General features: G+C 54.6%; 1 protein-coding gene across 3 annotated transcripts; it reads right to left on the reverse strand.

Moving 5' to 3' along the window:
- Positions 1–565: 565 nt before the first annotated feature.
- Positions 566–18,023, reverse strand: SH2B1 (SH2B adaptor protein 1). 3 transcript variants are annotated; one of them, XM_073346378.1, is made up of 10 exons: positions 17,998–18,023; positions 12,058–13,025; positions 9,216–9,317; positions 8,668–8,759; positions 8,298–8,404; positions 4,622–4,828; positions 3,446–3,663; positions 3,169–3,340; positions 2,164–2,260; positions 1,639–1,748 (listed from the first exon to the last, which is right to left on the reverse strand). In XM_073346378.1, exons 2-10 carry the CDS (start codon positions 12,922–12,924, stop codon positions 1,730–1,732), a joined length of 1,881 nt encoding a protein of 626 aa, XP_073202479.1. In that variant the 5' UTR covers positions 12,925–13,025; positions 17,998–18,023; the 3' UTR covers positions 1,639–1,729. The 3 variants fall into 3 exon arrangements, with proteins under 3 accessions (XP_073202477.1, XP_073202478.1, XP_073202479.1); XM_073346376.1 differs by lacking the exon at positions 2,164–2,260 and having other exon boundaries at positions 566–1,748; XM_073346377.1 differs by lacking the exons at positions 2,164–2,260; positions 17,998–18,023 and adding an exon at positions 17,781–17,891 and having other exon boundaries at positions 566–1,748.
- Positions 18,024–18,192: the final 169 nt, after the last annotated feature.

Here is an 18,192-nt window from a genome sequence, read left to right on the forward strand (position 1 = left end):
GGCGGGACAAGGCTAGGTCTCCGGCCAGGGCAAAGGGGACTGCACACCGTCAGCAGCACCATGGGCTCTGGAGGCCGGGGGGAGGGGAGGACTGAGGGGTTTACCCTCCCCCCTTGCCTGTACTGCCATCATCCCCAGTGTGGCCCCGGCCCCATAGCGGCTGGGGCTCAGCAGGTGTCTATCCTGTACCCTCATGGTCAGCGTGTTGGGGACTCTGGCCTGGGGGAGAGGTGTTAGCCCTCTCCCTTCCCAGCGCTGGCCCCGCTCCCTGCGGCCTCTGTCCTGGGAGGTACAGGGGAGTATTTATCCCCCAGGATCCCACTCCCATGCTGGATGCAGGGGGTGTCCCTTTAGCCTCTCCATGCCCCCTGTGGCTGCAACTCCCCCAGCAGTGGGGAGGCATTTACTCTTCCATAGTCCCCCACTCCTTTGCCAGCACCGTCCCCAGAGCCGGGGGGCGGTGCGTCACACTCCCTTGGCGCTGGGGTGGCCGCTCCTGGGGGCGAGGCCAGTGCGGGCTGTGACGTTCCAGCCCCAGGGCACAGAAGAGACGGAGACACTGCCATTGCAGTCAAGCTTTTCTTTCCCTCTTTTTCTTTAAAAGGTGAACGAGGTTCGTACAAACGCCCAAAAAATTAACAAAAAACCAACAAACGGACCCCGGCCAACTAAAAACCAGGCAGGGCGGAGTCAGGGGGCTGGGGTGGGGCGGGGTGAGGGGCTGGGTCAGGGGAAGAGAGTCTAACTACTCCACAGTAGAAAAATAATTTTGAAAGGGGGTGAGGAGGGCGCGCCGTGGGGGGGCGAGGGGCACTCTGTGCAGGGTGAGATCGGGCGGGGAGGAGAGAACAGATGGGGGCAGTGCACAGGCTGGGGGACATACGAGGGGACAGACATATATAGTATCTTCTCTTTAATTTACTGGGGGTCCGTAAGGTGCGGCCAGTCGAACGCGGGGTGTCAGGGCCTGGCCTGTAACCCTAGGCTGGCTCCGGGAGGTGTATAAATATGTTGCTTTGGGGTGGGAGGAGGACAGGGCCAGAAGGGGGCTGAACCCCCTGGGGTCAGAGGGAACACTGGGGGATGCATGAGGATACATTCGGAAACTCGATACATTCAGTGACAGCGTGTGGAGCCATAGGGGGAGGGACAGGCCCTCCTGGCCTGGAGAAGACCAGCCCCTTACACCCCTTAGCGCTCTAGAGGCCCTGACCTAGAGGGCTCTGTTGTAGTGTTTCAGTGCCCAGCCCCTCTGCCAGTGGGGGGCGACGTACCTTCCTGCCCCAATGGGCTCTGTACCGCTGAGGCCAACCTTGTGGGGAGGGGAGAGGCTCAATGATCACATGTAAGGTGGGGGGTTGGGAAGCTGGATTCAAGGGGGCTGGCCCCCCTCTCACGAGGTCTGGGGGTGTACAGTGGGGCTGGGGCACCCCTGCCACAGGGCCTCGGGGGAGCTCAGTGGGGCTGCCCCATCCCCAACATGGCTCAGACAAAGGAGTACTGGTTGTTGATGGCCCGGGCATGCCCCGTGTCTCCCTCTGGCTCCTCAGCCTGGAGCTGCAGGAGCCTCCCTGTGGCCCCATCTTCCAGGTCCCCTGTGCTGCCCCCTTCCTCTTCCTCCTGCGGCAGGGAGGGGTTGCCGGGGGCTGGGGCTTCGGGGATGAGCCAGGGGGGCTGCAGGGGCCCCCCCTCTGGAGCTGCGTGCCAGGATGGGGGTTGGGGGGGCAGGCTATGGGAGGTGCTCGGCTCTGTGGAGACAGACAGACATACAGACAGACAGACAGGGTCAGGTGTTAGCTGATGCACTTGACACTGAAACCCCAGCCCCCACTCCCTGAGCAATAACAGGGTGACAGCCCCCCTTCCTCGCTCCCCCCCTCCCCCAACATCAGGGCCAGGGTCACAGGCTGCCATGGCCCAATGGGCCACCGGGAGGCCAGAAGCACCAGCCTGACAGACCTGGGACCCCTCTCCCCCAGCAGCTGCTGCCCCGCAACATCTGTAACGGCCCCCCGCCGCAGGAGCTCTGGGGAATGGGGGTGAGCAGCGGCAGCTCACAGACACGCCCCCCTCCCATCCCCATGGATGGCATGATGGGCCATGGCGCACACAACAGACACTCACTCCCTCGGGGCCATGCCCCCCGGCGCGGCTCACACTTACAAACAGTCATTCGCGCCGATGGAGACGAGGCCGGGCGAGTCAGGGCTGCGCTGGGTCGGCTCACAGGCGGCGGCTCGGCTGCCCGCCCTGTCCCTGCCTGCAGGGGTTGGGGGCACGAGGGGGGGGAAGACAGAGACGCCCGTCAGATACGGGGACAGACAGACGGACGTGGGGGGGGAAAGACGGGGACAGTCGCCCGGCCTGGGGGGACAGACAAAGCACGGACGGATGGACAGACACAGGACAGGACAACTGCCAGATAGGGCTTGGACGACCCTCTCCCCCAACACATCTGCCCACTTCCCCCCCACCCCCAAGACAGACCCATGCCCGCCTCCCCTCTGAACCATACACACACCGCACCTGCCTCCCTCCCCCCACAAGCCATACATGCGCCACCCCCATCCCCAGCCATATGCACGCTGCACCCACCTCCCTCCCCCACCCCCACCTGGACCCACGCACTCCCACCTCCCCCCGAGCCAGACGCGTGAGCCCACCTCCCTCTGCCCCCCCCCCCAGACACGTGCACCTGCCTCCCTGAGCCAGGCACGTGTGGTACCCATCCCCCCCGGACACACGCCGCCCCCCCACCCCTGCTGAGCCAGACCCACGCCCGCCTCCCTCCACACATTCCCCCAGCCCCAGATAGACACATGCCCTCCGCTCCAACCACAGGAGTGTGCTTCCTCACCCAGGCAGCAAGACACATGGGGAACACCCTTCCCCCGACAGACACTCTCCAGACAGCCAGATGGGAACCCCACGGCAGGGAGACGCAGTCACGCAGACAGACAGGCAGACAGACTGCTCCCCTCCCCACCAGATCCCACGGGGGAGCAGGCAGAGAGGGAGCCTCCAGCCACGCCTCCTCCAGCCAGTTATGAATGAGCCTCCGATGGAACTGCAGCTGCTGTGCCCTCCTGGGCGCCCAGCGCCACCCCCGCAGAGCCCTGGGCTGCCGCCTCCGCCTCCCCCCCGCGCAGCAGGGCCCCCCACTCTCACCATGCAGCCGCCGTGAGGCCACCACGTAGCTGACCAGGGTGACGTCACTGGAGCCGCCCGACTCCAGAGGGATGGGGTGCACTCGGAAGTGCTCCAGCATGTCGAAGATGGTCTGGAACCAGAGGTGCTGCACGCGGCACTGCCCGTCCTCGTTCAGTGACAGGCGCAGGTGCTGGCGGGGGGAAGGGAGAAGCGGGTGAGACCATGGCCACAGGCTCTGCAGCCCCAGGGCTCCTGGCCCTTCTCTGGGGACGGGTCCATGGGCTGGGGCGCTCACCTTGGCCTTGCCCTGGAAGTTGAAGGTCAGCACGTACTCCCCCCGCCGGGTCTCACTCTGCCGCACCAGGAAGACACCATGGCTGCTGGGGCCGCCAGCCAGGACCAGCTGGGCGGCCTTCAGCCGGGACAAGGTGCCATGGAACCAGGGGTACTCGGAGAGGGGATGCTCTGGGTCGCCTCCCCCGGGGTCCGGCTCCCCCTGGAACAGGAACGAGCCTGACACAGGAAAGGGGAGTGAAACAGCACATGGGGGGCACGCCTCTGGCATGCCCCCCCCCCAACCTGCTCCCCACTCGGACCCTGTCCCCAGGACGCCCCCCCCAACCTCCTCCCCACTTGGCCCCGCCCCCCTCCCCAACCTCCTCCCCACTTGGCCATCGTCCCTAGCATGTCCCCCTGACCTGCTCCCCACTCGGCCCCATCCCCGGCACGTCACCCCGACCTCCTCCCCACTTGGCCACCGTCCCTGGCACATCCCCCTGACCTGCTCCCCACTCGGCCACAGTCCCTGGCACATCCCCCTGACCTGCTCCCCACTCGGCCCCATCCCCGGCACGTCCCCCACAACCTGTTCCCCACTTGACCCTGTCCCGTCCCCCCGATCTCCTCCCCACTTGGCCACCGTCCCTGGCACATCCCCCTGACCTGCTCCCCACTCGGCCCCATCCCCGGCACGTCCCCCGCAACCTGTTCCCCACTTGACCCTGTCCCGTCCCCCCGATCTCCTCCCCACTTGGCCACCGTCCCTGGCACATCCCCCTGACCTGCTCCCCACTCGGCCCCATCCCTGGCACGTCCCCCGCAACCTGTTCCCCACTTGACCCTGTCCCGTCCCCCCGATCTCCTCCCCACTTGGCCACCGTCCCCAGCAGGGCCCCCCAGACCCATTCTCCCCTCCCCTGAACACACCCCCACCAGACCCAGTACACGCCCCAGCATGCCCCTCCTACAGACCCGGTTATCCCCAGCCCCCCAAGCACACCCCCCACCAGAGACCTCCCCCACACCCCTTTCCCAATTACACCTTTGCTTCCCACAAAATCTCTTTTCCACTCTGGGTCCCACTCTTGCCACACAGCACCTGGAAACACCCCCATCTCTGGCTACATGGTCCCCCTGAACTCCCCATTCCTCCTCCCCCAGTGCCACCCCCACAGACTCCTCTGCTCCGTACCTGTGGCGTCGGGAGTGTCGGGGAAGGGCGTGTGCAGCAGGCCAGGGGGGTAGGGACCCTGCAGCCGCTCAGCTGCCTCATCGATGGGGACCCGGGGGGGCAGCTCGGGAGGCAGCAGCTCCATGGAGTTGAAGTGGGAAGCAGCGATGGAGACAGAGCTGGGGGAGATGGAAGCTGAGGGGCGCTCAGACAGACCCCCATATGCACCTGGTGGGATAGATACCAGATGAAGTTACCAATCTCCACAGAGCTGGGGGCGCTGGGACAGACCCAGTTTAGGGTTGGCTCATGCTGAGGCCATCCCACGCTGTGTGGCTCATGCTCCCTCCTCAGCAGGTCCAGCTGGTCTGGTTTTCTCTGGAAGCATCCAATTTCTGAATGCAGTGGGATCCAGTGGCAGGCAGTTCCACTGGCCCAGGGCAGCACATTCCCTGGATCCACCACTCCCCATGTACCCATCTCAGTTCCCTCTTCTCTCCAACTGTTATTGTCTACCCTGTCTCCTCTCTATAGTCACTGCCATCCCTGCAAACCCTGCCCCTGAATAAGACACTTTCAGCCCATGTCTGCTTCAAGATCCCCTGGGCCCACAGCTTTGGCTGTGCTGGGGTCACTGCACTCAGCAAAACAGCTGTAAACAAGAGAAACAGGGGATGGAAGAGGAGTCAGGAGCCAAGTGTGAGGAGGAGGAACCAGGCACAGGGGAGAAGGGAGCTGGATATGGAGAGAGGGACTACGTAGCTAGCGTGGCAGGTGTAGGGGAGAAGACGGCTGAGGGAGTTGGTCTAGAGGAAGGGCTGGGGGGACCAGCTATGGGGTGCTGGTATCCAGGGGGGAAGCAGCTACAGGGCACTGGTACCTGGGGGCAGGGCGGGAAGCAGGGTTTGGGGGCCAGCTATGGCAGGTTGTCACAAAGTGATAATTTTTTGTAATATTTTTATAAAGGCTGTGTGTGCCAGAGTTTCCCTCCAGTGCTGCATTGTCACTCAGTGGGGAGAACAGGTCGGTGTGCTCTTGCCAGGCTAGGACACAGGTATGCATATCGCCTAGCTGTCTGGACTCTCAGGTCCCATATCAATGGAGCTCTTCAGAAGACAATGACAAATCCAATACCTAGCAACCAATGACCCAGAGACATACCGACTTCCCTGCTGTGACTCCCTGTGCCCCATGGTCACCACTTTTATATGGTTGTGATATATTTGGTACAAAGTGTGCCTTCTGAGGTGTCATTTGAAAACTCACAATCTGCTGAACATCATTGCCCTGTTGAAATGTGTGTAACAATGATTCATGTCAAATTATGAGGTTTTACTGTATGATTGTTAGTGAAATAGGTTGTGATTCTGGGTAACCCCCATAAGCCAATTTCTCAGAGACAAAGGCAGACTGGCACGCCAGCTACGTGCTAAAAGATCATTGCCTGCTTAAGCAGAGATTCACCAGCAGGGGACTTGTAAACAGGAAATTTACAATTGTACGCCATGGAACTGCCTGCCCCCATGACCCAGCAAGGGCTTGTCCAGCACAGAAGGGCTGGGGCATCAAAGGGGGAGAAATGCCACTAGCCACCTCACCTCTCCTCTCCTCCTTACAGCTCTCTGCTCATAACATCAATGAATGCCTGAGGGATACTGAACTAAGGGGAGTGGTCCCAGGCTGAAAGGAGAGAGAGCCTGTAAACTGAGAATTGCCTGCAGCATCTGGCGTGGAGAGAATGATGTTTGCTTCAAATCTTATTGAGCTAAGTAAAGTTTAGGAATTAGCTAATGGTTTTATCTTTTTTTTTTTGGTACCCAATTCTGACTGTTATGCCTTTTCCCTTATCATCACTTAACCGGGTCTTTCTCCAGTTAATAAACTCGGTTTATTATTTTCTCTAAACCAGCTGGTTTGATTGAAGTGTTTAAGAAATCTCTACTTAAGATAACAAAGACTGGTGCATAAACAGGTTTCAGAGTAGCAGCTGTGTTAGTCTGTATCCACAAAAAGAAAAGGAGTATTTGTGGCACCTTAGAGACTCGATTACAGACCTAAAAGTGGCAAGTCTTCAACAACAAAAACTTCAAAAACAGACTCCAACGAGAGACTGCTGAATTGGAATTAATTTGCAAACTGGATACAATTAACCTAGGCTTGAATAGAGACTGGGAGTGGATGGGTCATTACACAAAGTAAAACTATTTCCCCTTGTTTATTCCCCCGCCCCCATTCTTGTCAACTGCTGGAAATGGTCCACCTTGATCATCACTACAAAAGGTCCCGTCCCCGCACCCAGCTCTCCTGCTGGTAATAGCTCACCTTACCTGATCACTCTCATTACAGTCTGTATGGTAACACCCCTTGTTTCATGTTCTCTGTGTATATAAATCTCCCCACTATTCAGTATTTTCCACTGAATGCATCCGATGAAGTGAGCTGTAGCTCAAGAAGGCTTATGCTCAAATTCATTTGTTAGTCTCTAAGATGCCACAAGTCCTCCTCCTCTTTTGGTGCATAAACGTTACCCTTTGTTGGGATGTCCAACTATCTATGAGCTTGTACTGTCCAGTGGGCTACTGAGCAGTGTAAGACGCACATTTATGGGGGAGCCAGAGCTGGGACAGGGGATATGCGGGTGCCGCCCTGTATCGACTCATGGCTGGCTGGAAGAGCATTCATGTAAGCAGCTGGGATTGGTTTTCCATGCTAGTAGCTGCAGGTCAGCAGGCTGCTCCAACAGTACAGCGGTGTCCAAGGCACCCCAGGCTGGAGAGCTAAGGGGACAAAGCAATCTGGTCCAGGGAATGCCAAACCCACCTCTTAGCAGGGGGCTGAGCTGCATTTCCCCAGCTGGAGAACAAAGGACTGAGGGGAGAGGGGGGAAGGGAGGCTAAGTACCCTGACTGCCTCTAGCAGACCACACCCTGGGAGCCTGACAAAGAAGATCAGAAAGACAGGGAGAGAACCTGACCCAAGGGGTTCCCCACTGCCTGGCAGGGCTCTGGGCTGAGCAGAATGGACTGGGCTGTAACCTGCACCCCTCTGCGCGACCCTAAGGGCTCCCTGTGCCGTGCCCAGCTGACTAACACACCTGACTGTGCGCCAGTGTTGAGGGACTGTCCCTGCCATGCTGGGTGAGGGCACTGTCCCGGCAGCGTGGGCGCGTCTCTGCCGGGGTCTGGCTCAGCGGGACTCGCTGGTCAGAGCTCACGGGGGAAGCAGGAGGCTGCAGCCCAGAGGTCAAGTCTAAGCAGGCGGTGAAGCCACATGGTTTATCCAGGAAGAAGAGAGACCCCAGGGGTCTGGCTCACTGAAGAAGTCCTCCGAGAGACTGTTCCAAAGCTGGGGCCATAGCACCAATCCTTTGGATCTGTGACAGAGCCAGAGAGGGCTGGGAGCATGCCATCCACCTATGGGGTGCTGGTATGGAAGGAGGCAGGGCTCAGGAGGGCACAGGGTAAACAAGTGTTGGGCGGCTGGCTACAGACCTCTGGTAAAGGGGGATGCAGGGCAGGGGGAGCCAGCTACGGGGTGCTGGTTGGTAGGGGAGATGAGGCACGGCTGGGGAGGGCATGGGGTAGAGAGGTTGGGGATTTGGTTATGGGGGAAGATGGCTTAGGGGGTGGTACGGGGAGCTGGCAGGACTGGCACATGAGGGGGGGCAGTGGCAGGGCAGGTCTCTGCTGACACTCACCCTGGGAGAGCTGCTCGCTGCTCTCACTGGGCACCATGGGCAGCTCCCGACTCGGCATGCTCTCCGAGTGGTTGAGACAGGGCAGGTCCGTGCTGTCCGCGTTCTCCCTGCAGGGACACTGGCATGATTCACAGGTAAAGGACACCCCCACCCCCACCCTGGGGGATGCTGCCTGGCTCCCCCTCCTAGGAATGGGAATCTGGACCTTGCACTGAGCGCAGTCCCGGGGCAGGGAGCCAGGGCAATGCAGGGGGCAGAGGAGTTGGCGGCACAGGGGGGTCCCACAGCAAGGCGAAGGGGACCCGGAGCCCTGGTGCCATGAGGGGGAGATGTCAGAGCTGGGGTCGGGGCCGGACGCTGGCTCACTCACCCCAGGCTCATGCAGTCCTGGATGTCGGCCAGCCACGACCTCATCTGCAGCGAATCGACCGTCTCCAGAATGTACTCAAGAGAGTTCTCCATCTGCCAGGTACACCGGGTCAGCACCAGTGCACCAGGCACCCCTTTCCCTGCCCCTCGTGGTGCTCCTCTCTCCATCCTTCCAGCATCCGAATCCCCCAGCCCCACTCCAGCCTCAGATGCTCCCACCCCACTCCTCCCCTCCCCCACCAGTATGGCACCCCCAAGACATCTCCCAAACTGCCCCTGTATATGCCTGTGGGGCCACCCCCAACCTCCTTACACCCCTCCCCCACAGAACATCTCCACAGCCTGGCCCCACAGCTGGGGCTTCCTGCTCAGACCCTCATCACTGGGGGATGGTCCCCTGCGACCCCACTGCGGGGGCGGGGGGCACAGCCCTCAGACGTCTCCACCTGCTCCGCCCCAGCCCTGTGCCTAACTCGCAGCAGCAGCGCAAAGAAGGGGCGTGAGCTGATTCTCTCCCCCCCACAGCCCCTCCCAGTCCCCCGCACCCACCTTTAAGACAAAGGTGTTTTCCTTGTCAGGCATCTCCAGCGGTGTGGTGGTGCGCACGTCTGTCACAGCCGAGCAGAGGATGCTGACCCGGGCCTTGGTGGACTGAGGGCAGGTGAGAGATAGCGAGGTGAGATGGGACCCACAATCAACCCAGCCCTGGGCCAGGCCATTCGTCCCCTCCCCACACAGGGCTGCGACAGGCCAAGTGCGATGGGACGGGGGTCATTACTGATCTGTTACACTGAGGGTGCAGCCCAGGGAAGGGACTTTGCCAAGACTGCACAGCCAGATCAGGAACCCAGGAGTCCAACCTGACTCTTCTACCCCCACTGTACCCCAGTGGTTCTCAAACAGGGGTGTGTGTACCTCTGGGGATACACAGAGATCTTCCAGGGGCACATCAACTCATCTAGACATTCACCTAGTTTTACAACAGGCTACATAAAAAGCACTAGCGAAGTCAGTACAAACTAGGGGTGTCAATTAATTGCACTTAATTCAAGCAATTAATGCAAAATAAATTAATTAAAACAATTAATTGTGATTAATCACAGTTTTAATTGCATTGTTAAAGAATAACAGATTATTATTAATAAACGAATATTTATTATACATATTTTGGATATTTTTCTACCTTTTCAAATAAATTGATTTCAATTACAACACAGAACACAAAGTGTGCACTGCTCACTTTATATATTTTAGTACAAATATTTGCACTGTAAAAAACCAAAGAGTATTTTTAATTCATCTCATACAAGTACTGTAGTGCAATCTCCAACGTGAAAGTGCAACTGACAAATGTAGATTGTTACATAACTGCACTCAAAAACAAAACGAGTTCAATCCTTAAGGGGGCCATTTAGGCATCATGGAGCAAAAATTGGGGATTGGTCCTGCTTGAAGCAGGAGGTTGGACTAGATGACCTCCTGAGGTCCCTTCCAACCCTGATATTCTATGATTCAGAGCCTACAAGTCCACTCAGTCCTACTTCTTGTTCAGTCAATTGCTAAGACAAACAAGTTTGTTTACATTTACAGGAGATAATGCTGCCCTCTTCTTATTTACAGTGTCACCAGACAGCAAGAACAGGCATTCACATTCACATTTGTAGCTGGCATTGCAAGGTATTTACGTGCCAGATATGCTAGACATTCGTATTCCCCTTCATTCTTTGGTCACCATTCCAGAGGACATGGTTCCATACTGACGATGCTCGTTCAAAAAATAATGCATTAATTAAATTTCACTGAACTCCTTGGGGGAGAATTGTATGTCTCCTGCTCTGTGGTTTTACCTGTGTTCTGCCATATATTTAATGTTATAGCAGTCTTGGATGATGACCCAGCACATGTTGTTCATTTTAAGAACACTTTCACTGAAGATGTGACAAAACGCAAAGAAGGTACCAATGTGAGATTTCTAAAGATAGCTGCAGCACTTGATACAAGATTTAAGAACCTGAAGTGCCTTCCAAAATCTTAGAGGGACGAGGCATGGAGCATGCTTTCGGAAGCCTTAAAAGAGCAACACTCCGATTTGGAAACTACAGAACCTGAACTATTCCCCCCCGCCAAAAATCATCCTTCTGTTGGTGGCATCTGACTCAGATGATGAAAATGAACGTGTGTTGGTCTGCACTGCTTTGGATCGTTATCAAGGAGAACCCATCATCAGCATGGAAGCGTGCTCTTTAGAATGGTGGCCGAAGCATGAAGGGGCATACACATGTTTAGCATACATAGCATGTAAATACCTTGCAACACCAGCAACAACAGTGCCATGTGAACGCCTGTTCTCACTTTCACGACATTGTACATAAGAAGTGGGCAAAATTATCTCCCGTAAATGTAAACAAACTTGTTTCTCTTAGCGATTGGCTGAACAAGAAGTAGTGGACTTGTAGGTGCTAAAGTTTTACATTGCTTTATTTTTGAGTGCACTTATGTACCAAAAAACCAAAACAAAACCATTCTACATTTATAAGTCGTCCCTCTGTGATAAAGAGATTGCACAAGACTTGTATGAAGTGAATTAAAAAGTACTCTTTTGTTTATCTTTTTTTACAGTGCAAATATTTGCAATAAAAATAATATATCAAGTGAACACTGTCCATTTTGTATTCTATGTTGTAACTGAAGTCAATGTATTTGAAAATGTAGAAAACATCCCAAGATATTTAAATGGTATTTTATTATAGTTTAGCAGTGCGATTAAAATGGCAATTAGTCATGATTAATTTTTAAACTCACGATTAATTGCAATTTTAAAAATCATTTGACAGCCCTAGTACAAACTAAAATTTCATACACCCAATTATGTGTTTATACTGCTCTATGCACTATACACTGAAATGTAAGTACAATATTTATATTCCAACTGATTTATGTTATAATTACATTGTAAAAATGAGAAAATCAGCCATTGTCCAGTACTAGTGTGCTGGGGGACACTTGTATTTTTATGTCTGATTTTGGAACCCAGTAGTTTTTACGAGAGATAAAACTTGGCGTACACAAGACAAATCAGACTCCTGAAAGGGGTACAGTAGTCTGGAAAGGTTAAGAGCCACTGCTGTACCTTGTTAAACCCCCACTCTCCTCCCAAAGCCAGGCAAGGTACCCAGAAGCCCTGACTCCAGAACACCTTTCATTCCACCTTGTCTCTCACAGCACGCACAGCTCTAGCAATGGTCCTCAATCCTGAACCGCAGCTCTCTGCCACCCCAGACCTGAGGGTCTTCTCCCTGCAGGTAATCCTTACCAGCAGCCCCCCATGAGGAATCCCATCAGGTGGGTGGCTGCCCCCCAGGATGGGGCACAACTCCCACTGCCCCCTCACCTTGGGGGGGATGTAGAACTCCAGCAGGTAGCCCTCGCCCTCTCCCTTGCCTGCCTTCCGCAGCAGCAGCCGGCATTTCTGCCATCGGGCCCGGCTGCCACCCCCCCCTCCGCTGTCATCGGCCACAATATAATTGAGCAGCCCCTCCCGGCGCACACTGGACAGTTCCACTTTGGGGGCAGGCGCCTTGCTGAGCCGCAGCCTCTCAAACTTGTGTGTCCAGCGCTCGGTGGGCAAGGAGTCCGCTGCCCCACCCCCTGAGGAGTTGGAATTGGTGTTGGCCCCGCCAGCCTCCTCCTCAGTGGGGGACTCGGCTGAGCTCTTCCACTGCAGAATGCCTCGCATGCTGCCCCGCACGCTGCGGCTGACGTTGCGCAGGGAGAAACGCTTTTTGAGCTTAGGCTTTGTGCTGGCAGTCGCGGCAGAGGCGGAGACGTCCTCGGAGCTACGAGACTGGCTGCTGGACAGCCCCGAGGCCAGGCCGGGCTGCGGCTCCACTGGAGAGGCCACCGAGGAGTCGCTGCAGGTCTCTGAGAGGTCACGGGTGGAGGAGGAGGAAGCGCCCCCAGGGCAATGGTGGGCTCCAGTGAAGGGAGCGATGTCGCAGCGGGGGGGTGAGTCGCCGGCACAGGCCCGGCTCACCTCGGCCTCAAAGTGCTCCACGAAGTGCTCCGCGAAGCGGCGGGAGAAGGCAGCCTCGGCCCCCGGTGCTGCAAACTGGGGGTTCTCGCTCAGGAAGGCGCGGAAGCGCCGTGCAAAGTCCAAGGCAGCTGCCCGGGCATGGGCCTCGCAGAAATCCCGCCAGCCGGGCGAGGGCAGCGGTGCCGCCGCCTCCACCACCCCCGGTGGCGCCACGCTGCCGTTCATGCTGCTGCCGCTGTCCAGGAGACAGGAGCCCCAGGAGGGGCTGGGCGCCAGGATCCTGACCACCAGGAGGCTGCTGCTGCTGCTGCTACTGTCGTGCTCACCTGGGAGAGTGGGGGAGACAGAGAGTGAGAAGACAAGCAGGGAAGAAACCCAGGGAATGCAGCACTGTAGGGTGAACCCAGAGGCCAGGGGAGCAGAGCTCCAGATGGGACTTTGGGGGTGTGCCAGAAAGCGCTGGGTAAAGGGGGCACAGCTCCAGAGAGAGAGAAGAAATAGCACCAGGACACACCACATGGCCAGGAAACTGAGCAAAGGTGACAGAAGATCCTCTGGGGGTGGAACTCTAGGGTGGGAAGAGGGCCCAGCGCAGAGACCTTGAGATGGGGGATGGGAAGGGGCTGGGGAGAGCCCCTAGAGATACCCTGGGGAGCATAGTGCTGGGCTATGGGAGTACGTGGGAGGGCACTGCACCCAGACCACTGCACCAAGGGGGCATGAACCCCAGGAGGGGAAGATGGGCTGGGGGATTCCCCTGGGAAGAAGGTGCAATGAAAGGAGAAGCCAAGGGCAAGGAGGTGCCTAGGGGAGTTGGTGGGGAGATGCCCAGGTGGCAAGAGGGAGAAGGTGGCCATAGGGTGTAATACTGGAGAGTATTGGGAGGCACAGCGCCATGGGAAGGAAAAGGGCTGTGGAGAGGGGTAGAATCATTCTGTCTCCCCTTTTCCCCTTATGCCGAGGTTTAGCCTCCCTCTCAGCACCCCTCAGTTGCCCCAAATCTCCTTCCTTCAAGCTCCTGCCCCAGCCAGGCCCCCACCCCCAAACCTCCCTCGTCTGGGCTCCTGCCCCAGCCAGGCCCCCAGCTCCAGAGTTTTTCCTGGAAATTGAAATTAGGTGAGGGCGTTCGAATTTACAGGGGAGTGAGGGCTGACGAGAGGTGAGACCATGCAGGTGAAGGTGGGTTGTATGGCACCACAGTAAAAACTGAAAATGTTTCACAACTATTTTATTTATCATGATATAAATTAAAGTTGGCTACTCAAGCCTACTATGAAGCATGACTTCTACATCCTTCTTGGTTTCGTCTTGTAACTTTGCACAACTCTGTTAATGAGCTTCTCAAATGCACTGCGTTCACTTTCGGTGGCTTCTCATGTGTCCGGTACTTCCAGTCCTTCAGGATATGTTCATGATCATGCAGAAGGCGACTCCTTTCAGAACACAAAATTCTATTCAATGAGGAAAAAGAACACTCAACTGTAGCTGTTGAGACTGGGAGTAGCAAGAGATGTATTCCTACTTTTTTCATCCCAGGAAACATAGCACAAATATTGGGTCGAACCACTAGTGATGATAAAGAAAAAGCTAAAGTCAAATTTTTGTTCATTCATCGTATGATATTCCACTCTGTGTTCAAATTCTCTACTCTGTCATGATCACATGGCAGCCCAATTGCTGGTAGTGTCTCACTTCACTCAACGGTCGGTGTTTTATAAAACAGGCATCTGTAAAAGCTACATGGAGGTTGAGTAGAATCCAGAAGTTGCTGTTGCAGATTTGTAAGAATCAAGTCTGTGTACTTTTTCAGCTGTCTTAACAAACATTTCTTATATTGAATCCTTAAGTGAAGAAGACAAGTGCCTTCATTAGTCAACTTCTGGACGGAAGTCTTTGCTTCTTCCAGTACATTTTCAATGGCTCTCTTTTTGATTGATCCAAGTGTAGCATCTAGTGCTGGATGAAGATTTACTACTGTTGCAACAGATGCCTGGATGGCATTGTTTAATGACCCAAGTGGTTTCAACAGTAGACTTACAAGACAGAAAATGATGACAGTCTTCTGTAAACTTAGTAGCAAAAGTTGTCCACCAGCCTCACTACTTAGATCTGTCCCACCTCGGTAGATACTTTCCAAAGCCAGTAACAACGGTTGCAGTAATTTTAAGACAACAGCCAAGGATCGCTCATGAGAAAGCCAGCGGGTTTTCCCAGGTTGGACTAATTTTAACTTCAGTCCCATTGTATCGTCTATATTTTTTCCAAGACATTTAGTCCTTTTGGACTCTTGCTGAAAAAAAAAAAGAGTATACTAAAGACATTAAATTGATGGCTTTTTAAAATCTTTTGAAGATTCTGCAGCTCATACTAGTGCTAGTTGGAAAAGATGGTCTCTGCAGCATGTCTAGGAGAGATTAGGGTTATACTTCCCTCTGAGCAAAGCTTGTACTCTGCTATGCCTTCCAGAGAAGTTTGCAGCTCCATCAAATGCACAAGCAGCCATCTCCTTGGGGTTCAATTTACAAGCAATTAACTCTTCTGCGATGTGGGTTGTCAGAGACACAGCTGATGTGTCCTCTATAACCTGAACATCTAAAAATGCATTTATTGGCCTACTACTGACATGAAGATAATCACAATGAACCACATGCATCGGTTCATTCACCAGCCATCAATCCACATTTTCTGAACGCAGTGAGAGTTCTTCACTTTTTCAGCTGCTCAACCTTTCACTGCTCCATCACATGCATCTAACCAGTTAGTTGAGTTTCTTGCAGAAAGATAGCAAACATTTGCTGGTCTTGTTCGGAACTAGTGTCCAACTTCAAGATTAACAACAGAAAATGAACTTAACATTGGTCTCCTGTTTGCAGGGTGTGGTATCTCTTGCTTAAATAGAAAATATGATTGTTGCGACAGCCACATTTGTTCTCAAAACTGTGTTGTGTCTCCAGCATTCTTAAAAGCCTCATTAAGTTCTTCTAAAATTGGCTTTGATAGTGACTGGCTTACAAGGCTTTCTGCACGTCGATGCAGTCCAGAGGCTTGGTGTTTTGCAGCCTTTTCATGTAGATTGTCAGCACTGGCTTTGCTGATCGGTTTGGCAAACCAAGCTCCTCCACTTTTAGTATATAAATCCACGGTATGCTCACATCTTGAATAGTGCGTGCAGTTCTGGTCGCCCCATGTCAAAAAAGATATCTTGGAATTGGAAAAGGTACAGAGAAGAACTGAAATAATTAGGGGTATGGAATAGATTCCATATGAGGAGAGATTAATAAGACTGGGACTTTTCAGCTTGGAAAAGAGATGACAAAGTGGATATGATAGAGGTCTATAAAATCTTGACTGGTGTGGAGAAAGTGAACAAGAAAATGTTATTTACTCCTTCACATAACACAAGACCTAGGGGTCACCCAATTACATTAATAGGCATCAGGTTTAAAAACAAACAAACACAAGGAAGTATTTCTTCACACAACGCACAGTCAACCTTTCAAACTCTTCGCCAGAGGATGATGTGAAGGTCAAAACGATAACGGGGTTCAAAAAAGAACTAGATAAGTTCCTAGAGAACAAGTCAATCAATGGCTATTAGCCAGGATGGGCAGGAATGCAACACCATGCCCTGAGTGTCCCCAGTCTATGCATGCCAGAAGCTGGGAGTGGATGACAGGGGATGGATCACTGGATGATTACTTGTTCAGTTCATTCCCTCTGGGGCACCTGACATCGGTGACTGTCAGAAGACAGGATACTGGGCTAGATGGACAATTGGTCTGACCCAGGATGACCGTTCTTATGTAAAAACTAATTATAACATAACAATACAAATGTTTAGTACTGAAACTCTCCAATATAGTAATCTCTCGAGATAGCAACAATGTGAGATAATTACCCTGGCAAATAATGCACTTTAAAAATCTTGGCCTACTAGGAAATGTATATTTATATTAGTTTCCCAGTCACAAATCTAGCATTTGGGAGCAAAGTCACTAAAACGTAGTTCAACAAACAAATGTTCCTTTAATGTACCCCTCCCTTCACCGCACCCCATTCATAGCTGTTGTCCTTGGTCAGTGGAGACCCAGAGTTCAGAGGTGCTTTCGTGTGAGTTCACCTCCCACCCTGCGAGGAGGTGAGAACGCACCGTGCTCGTTCCTCCAGCCACTGCCAATGGCCCTGTGCCTTCACCTTCTGCTGCCACCTGCCACTGTGACCTCTGCAAATCCGTCTCTTGAGGTTCCGCAGCTCTCAGTGGGGAACCTCACTGCTAGTGCAGGCTGGGCACGGTCTTCCACAGAAATGCTGTCCTGCAGCAAGTCTAAGCCCTTAGGCCTGATTATCAGTGACTTCAGCTCTAGTGGTCACTTAAAAGAACAAAAGACTACAGAGCCTAATCTGCTCTATTCTTAAACCAGGGAGACGGACAGGTCAAATGGCGCCTGTGACTCTTAGGCAGAATTGACACTACCAAGCAAAACACCTGTCCCCCACCCTTTCTCTACACTGGGATCCGGCATCCAAACCCCCTGCTTACCGACTGCAGTTCAGTTGATGGTGAGCAATGCTTAATTTGTAATGATCCAGGTGCTGGGGTTCCAACAATTAAGTGCCAGGGCTCCAGCAAGTTTTTTACATTAATCATTGATGTGGCAAGCCCAGAGGTCCTGAGGCTATGAACTGCCAAGTCTAGAGGTGCCAGGGCTCAGCCCTGGCACAAAATTAAGCACTGAGGGTAACCCCCTCAATCAGGGCAGGCTAAGCACAGTTCTGCTGCCCTTTACTCCTGCAGTAACAAAATTTAATGACTCCTGCATTCAACACTAAAGTGATTTGTAACCCAACACCAGGCAAACTTGAGCACTTGGGCAGCACAGCTCTGTCTGCTGGATACCTAGGCAGGCTGTGTTCATGTAAATACAATTTGGGCCTGAAGTCCTTTCCTCTCACCGGCTCAGCACCAGCTGCCGGAGAGGAGCTCGCTCACGCCTTACTTACAAACCACAGGCTGGCCAACGTTGCGCCAGCACTGCCGTAGCAAACCGCCGCCAGGGCGGGGAGCTGCTCTTTATCCCCACCTGTCAGGCTGCCGCCCCGCGCGCGGCTGCTCCCCTTCAACCCAAGGCGCCAGGCGGGGACGGATCGGGCCGCGCGGCGCCGCGCGGCGGGAGCTGAGCGCGCGGGGGGGGGGGGGGGGGGTCTCTGTCCAGCTCCAGCCGCCCCAAGCCGGGGGGAGTGCGGGGCGTGGCCTAACGGGAGCCCGGGCGGGGCTGCGGGGGCGGGGCCGATTCTCACCATCCCGCCCGGCGGCTCCGGCTCCGGCTCCGGCTCCTCTCGGGTCTCGGCAACGGCAGCTTCCCAGTCAGTCTCCGTTACAGCGAAGAGGGGACAGGGCCTGGTATCGTCACTTCCGCTTCCGGGAGCTCCGTCCCTGCGTCGCACGCCTAGGCTTCCGCTTCCGGGAAGTAACCGGAAGCCCCATCCCACAGG

This window comes from Lepidochelys kempii, chromosome 6 (genome assembly GCF_965140265.1).
Source record: "Lepidochelys kempii isolate rLepKem1 chromosome 6, rLepKem1.hap2, whole genome shotgun sequence".
NCBI lineage: Eukaryota > Metazoa > Chordata > Testudines > Cheloniidae > Lepidochelys > Lepidochelys kempii.

Coding starts and splice junctions, on each gene's coding strand:
- SH2B1 (XM_073346376.1), bottom strand. CDS start 12,924: ATGAACGGCAGCGTGGCGCCACCGGGGGTGGTGGAGGCGGCGGCACCG. Junction 8,760..9,215: donor AAAACACCTTTGTCTTAAAG/GTGGGTGCGGGG, acceptor TGTACCTGGCAG/ATGGAGAACTCTCTTGAGTA. Junction 8,405..8,667: donor CAGGACTGCATGAGCCTGGG/GTGAGTGAGCCA, acceptor GTGTCCCTGCAG/GGAGAACGCGGACAGCACGG.